This window comes from Phocoena sinus, chromosome 8 (genome assembly GCF_008692025.1).
Source record: "Phocoena sinus isolate mPhoSin1 chromosome 8, mPhoSin1.pri, whole genome shotgun sequence".
Classification (NCBI taxonomy): domain Eukaryota; kingdom Metazoa; phylum Chordata; class Mammalia; order Artiodactyla; family Phocoenidae; genus Phocoena; species Phocoena sinus.
This window is the reverse complement of record NC_045770.1, coordinates 69,195,164-69,200,097: the sequence shown is the minus strand read 5'-3', so window position 1 is coordinate 69,200,097 and position 4,934 is coordinate 69,195,164. Positions and strand designations below refer to the sequence as shown.

General features: G+C 47.0%; 1 protein-coding gene across 2 annotated transcripts; it reads left to right on the top strand.

Annotated features, from left to right (window-relative positions):
* Positions 1–263: 263 nt before the first annotated feature.
* Positions 264–3,406, top strand: LOC116758166 (calcitonin gene-related peptide 1-like). Of its 2 annotated transcripts, XM_032640904.1 has the most exons (4): positions 264–349; positions 1,106–1,238; positions 2,517–2,532; positions 3,246–3,406. In XM_032640904.1, exons 1-4 carry the CDS (start codon positions 264–266, stop codon positions 3,404–3,406), a joined length of 396 nt encoding a protein of 131 aa, XP_032496795.1. The 2 variants fall into 2 exon arrangements, with proteins under 2 accessions (XP_032496795.1, XP_032496796.1); XM_032640905.1 differs by lacking the exon at positions 2,517–2,532 and having other exon boundaries at positions 3,260–3,406.
* The last annotated feature ends 1,528 nt before the right edge of the window (positions 3,407–4,934 follow it).

Here is a 4,934-nt window from a genome sequence, read left to right as displayed (position 1 = left end):
AGGGGGCTATGGACTGAGACCTCCTCACCCAGTTGTCCCACTAGGTTTCTTTGCTAAGTCAAGCATGCTACAGGCTTACTGGATCTTACAGCAGTCCACTTGGCTGAGAAGGAAATGATGGTGAAGGGAAGTGACATGTCCAACCTGAAGTCAGGATGCCAGGGAGTTAGAGTCAGAGACAGAATCAGAGCCTGGGTCTGTGGGCTCACAGAACTTGAACTGCTGCAGGTGGTGATGTCATTTTTCCCTTGCAGAAAGGTGCCATGGGCTTCTGGAAGTTCCCCCCGTTCCTGGTCCTCAGCATTCTAGTCCTGAACCAGGCAGGTATGCTCCAGGCAGTGCCATTCAGGTGAGACAGCCCTGCCAGGAGCACTCTCACCTCCTATGGCCTCTGGAATCATACAGTTCTGTGTTCTCAGTTGTGCTTGTGCTGAATCTTTAGCAACTGGCTCCTGGTGGGTGGAGGTGGGGGGATGGGTGGTAATGTACAAATGTACACTTATATATGTTTATCATAAAAAGATGTGTGGCACACAGTTTACAAATAGACATAACATATACAGTACTAGTTATAAATTTCATATAACTCATTGAACCTCACAACATACTTTTGTTGCTTTTTATCAAACACTTTTATCTTTAGCAAAGCTATTTACTAACTTAACCATAATTTGAGAAATGGATTTCATCCTAGTCTGCTAATTACTTGGCCAATAAATTTGTTATTAAATCTGATATGTGATCTACTCAACTAATTTCTCATCCTCATTCAAATTATATTTATTAAACTGAAACCATTTGCAGATTCAAATTATCATTATCATTTAATTTTTAATAATGGCTGCACTTAAAACACTAAGCTCAAAAAATTCCTGAAAATCTAACCATCAGTTGCCAGCAAACCATTTCTTTGAGGTCACACCAGAGCCTAACTCCTGGTGAAGCAGCATTTTGGGATAGACAATGGCCTCATTTCTTCCATTGGCAGTTGGGGCAGCCACATCCTCAGGGGAAGATACAGAAACCAGGAAACCTGGCTGCTAATCCTGGGGGTGGGGGTAGGCAGGGACTCAGAGCCAGGATTGTGCTTGCTCCCCTTCCCTAGGTGGGCCTTGGAGAATGGCTTTGATCCCGCTACACTCACCAATAAGGAAATGCGCCTCCTACTGGCTGCAATGATGAACGATTATGTGCAGATGAAGGCCTGTGAGCTGAAGCAAGAGACAGGAGGGCTTCAGGTTAAGGCTCTGCCCTCTGCTCAGCACTTACCCTCTCCCCTGGCTTACCAGGAAGATGTATCCTGACAGGTAGGAGAGAACATAGCTGGATAGGCAGCCAGCAAGCAGTCACTGTTCACCTTGGCCTGGGGCCCACCTCTTCTACAGGCTCCACTGAAGACAGAGGCCATGTGAAGGAACTATGGTTGCACCACATGTACAAAGATCCCTTTCTAAAAGCTGTGGGGGAAGCTGTGGAACTCCTCACTCCGGAAATTGTCTGGCAGTACTGAGGATACCTCCCAGCGCTGGAGGAGTTTAGCCTCGTAAAGCCAGGGAATGAATCCCATGTATCTCAGGGGATTCTATAAATCTAGCCCCTCCTTGTTAACCTGCACATGATATTCTTTCACAGCTGCAAGGCATCTTCATTGCACATTTGCAAGGTGAAGCCAGAGCCCTTACAAAGGATGTTGTCAGGTAGCACAGTGTCTGAGGTAGGTCCAGGGCCTTTAGATGTGTAGAATCTGTGGAGATGTGCATGTTCTCACTGGACCAGACACCCTTCCCCAGCCTCACCTCCTTGTGCACCCTGAGCTTGGAATTCACACCAGCTCCTGACCTGGCCGTACCTGGGCAGAGGTATGTGCTGCACCTGTATCTGCCCTAAGAACCTCTCTGCAGAGCAAGAAGGACTGAGCAGCATGTGGAATGCCAGAAAAGGTCACCCCTTCCCCCCGCAGCCCTTCCCCACACTTCCCTGGCTCAGTGAACCTCTGTGTTCTCCTAATGGAGGATGCATGAGCCGCCCCCATTCCTGCCACTCTGCTTTTGTTCCAGGTGCCCTCTCCCTATTCTAACCTTCTGCATGACTGCCTGCAGGGGCAGCCCTGGTGCATGGTATTGTCTAGCCTGACTTTTCCCTGTAGCCTGGACAGGTCCAGAACTAAGCAGTGCAATAATCTGAGCACCTGTGTCCTGGGCACATACACATAGGACCTCAATAAGTTTTACACATTCCCCTTAACTAAAACTGGGGTCAGAATGCCTGGCAAGAAATGGGTCATGGCCAGAGTATTGGAGAAAGACCATGACCCCTCATGTTGGCATGCCTCAAGGGGCCTACTCAACCTCTTCCTCTCCTTTCTAATTCCTTTGTTCCTGTAACTTGATGCATGTGGTCTTCTCTGGTTGCTCTTTGGGCTAGTATCAGTGGCATTCTTTGTGGCAGTGGATGTCTGGAACATCAGATGGGAGGAGGGAGAGCAGGCCAGAGAGAATCATTCAGGAAGAGATCAGGAGAGAGAGGGCAGCCCTGTAAGTACCTGCGGATTTCATAGCAGAGCTTCTCAGTCCTGCTTCTGAACATGCCTTTCATTGGGGGAATAATAGTATATTTCTAAAAACCCCTGAGCTGTGGTGGTTATTGCTCTGGCCACATCTCACACTTCATGGATACAGGGACCTGTCTGGCAAGTAGCTTTAGCCCTGGGTAGCTGGAGTCAGGGCATAGTGGGTGGTCCCTGTGAACAACCTCAGGTAGTGAAAACAGGAGCACTAAGCACCTCTGAGACTTGATGCTGCAAACTCGCTTCCTCTTCCAGGAGGACAGGGGAATTTTCCTTTTCCTAAGGAGTACTCAGTACCTTGTGAATGGGATGCATCTTCTAGACAATCTTTAAGAATGAGGTTGGATATGGCACCATAATCTCTCTAGTCACCTAAGTCTTGGTTAAGCTTTCGTTTACTTGTACAGAAAAGACTGGCTGCTATTGTTCTGTGTTCCATGGCTTGTTGCCCAGAGCACGTTTGGGTTTTCTGACACCCTTGGAAACGTCTATGGGGAGTGATTGTGGCACTTTCCCTAATGCCCTATGATTGTCTGTGGTGATTTCGTGTTTAGGAAAAATATTTAAAGTTCATTGGTGCCTCTCGGAGCAGTAATTTTACCATGTTGGTCCCATGGGGTAGCACCTGCCCTCAGCCTCTCACTGACAGGCCTTTTCTTTTTCTCTATCCTGCAAATCAGCATCACTGCCCAGAAGAGATCCTGTAACACTGCGGCCTGTGTGACCCATAAGATGGCGGGCTGGCTGAGCAGGTCTGAGAGTGTGGTTAAGAACAACTTCACGCCCACCAACGTGGGCTCCAAAGCCTTTGGCTGGCACCGCAGCGACCTTCAGGCCTGAGCAGTGAAATGACTCCAGGAAGAAGACAACCGCCCTAGTACCTCAGACGGCAGGGCAGATGGCTGGGTATTGCAGGAGTGCAGGCCACAGTCTGACCCTCCCTGGTCCTGTATTGTAAAAAAATCCACAGTGAAGGTGCCAACCACAGTGTCTGGAGAAAGAACAGAGTCCCAATAGCTAAAACACCTAGAATTTGGGTTCATTTCTGCTTTTTTTCAGTGCCTCCAAGTGACTCTGAGATCATCTGCCAGGAAATATAGATCCTATTCATTTAAAACACAGTTCCCTACAGTTATAATTGTGATTATTCTAGTTTTTTAGTTTGAAAGGCAAAGACCCTACCCTTTGGGAGTATTCCCTACAATGTCATGTACATCTGGATTCAGAGCATAGACTTGGGTTCAAATACTGTGTTTGTCCTCTACTAACTATATGACCATGGACCTGACCCTCTCTGAGCCTGTTTCCCCATATAACTTGAAAGCAACAATAAGTACCTACCTGTATCATTAATATAAAAAGTAATTGAGATAATACATGACAAGAGCCTCGCTGTTAATAAGTAATAATATTCTAGTTCTTACTTTTTTTTTCTCCTAGGTCACCAAGGAGCTGAACTCCATTTCTTTTAATTTGCAATGAAAGCAACTTATTGAAAAGAAATAGCATGGGGGCTTCCCTGGTGGCGCAGTGGTTGAGAGCCCGCCTGCCGATGCAGGGGACATGGGTTCGTGCCCCGGTCCGGGAGGATCCCACATGCCGCGGAGCGGCTAGGCCCACGAGCTATGGCCGCTGAGCCTGCGCGTCCGGAGCCTGTGCCCCGCAACGGGAGAGGCCCCAGCAGTGAGAGGCCCGCATACCGCAAAAAAAAAAAAAAAAAAGAAAAAAAAAAAGAAATAGCATGGAAGACACACATATATGCATGCCTCTTGATATTGAAAACACTCCTTTTTGCTTGAAATAAACTAAAGATAAATGCAGAATAAAATCATTGTAATTACCCAATGTGCATCTTTTTTATAGGTGATTCTGTATTCTATAAATATGATGCAGGTCTCACTGGCTTATCTGGTAGCAAATCTGGGCCCTGTCAGCCAACCTGTTGGCTGCTCTGCTAAACCTCAGGGGCACATGAAATCGCTGCCTTGTGGGTGCCTGGGGATGCCTAGTAATGCTGAGCCTCAATGGAACTCTCTCTTTAAAGAAATGTTCTCATTTGTGCACTTCATCAAGATAACAAATGTATTTTCAATACAGTTAAAAGGAGTCCCTGCTGTTATTTATGTTGTTTTTCCCATGAGAACCTCATGGACCTGTGACACTTTGTTGACCAGGCGGGCTCAAATGAGGCAATGATACCATGTTTGGGGTGGGTCCTCAGTATCCTGTATCCTCAGTGTCTAGTGAAACACCTTTACTGGAATTAGAACCCTGTGCATCTCAAAGACATTCACATTTATTTTCAAAGAGTTCCCTGGTCCCCAGCCCCAGAAGTTATCTGTTCTCTTCTCCTTGACTCAGGTTTGCC

What these genes read in the sequence shown, in the direction of transcription:
- LOC116758166 (XM_032640904.1), top strand. Translation starts at nt 264, where the DNA reads ATGGGCTTCTGGAAGTTCCCCCCGTTCCTGGTCCTCAGCATTCTAGTC. An exon ending in CTCCAGGCAGTGCCATTCAG is followed by an intron (nt 350 to 1,105) that starts GTGAGACAGCCC and finishes CCCCTTCCCTAG; the next exon opens with GTGGGCCTTGGAGAATGGCT.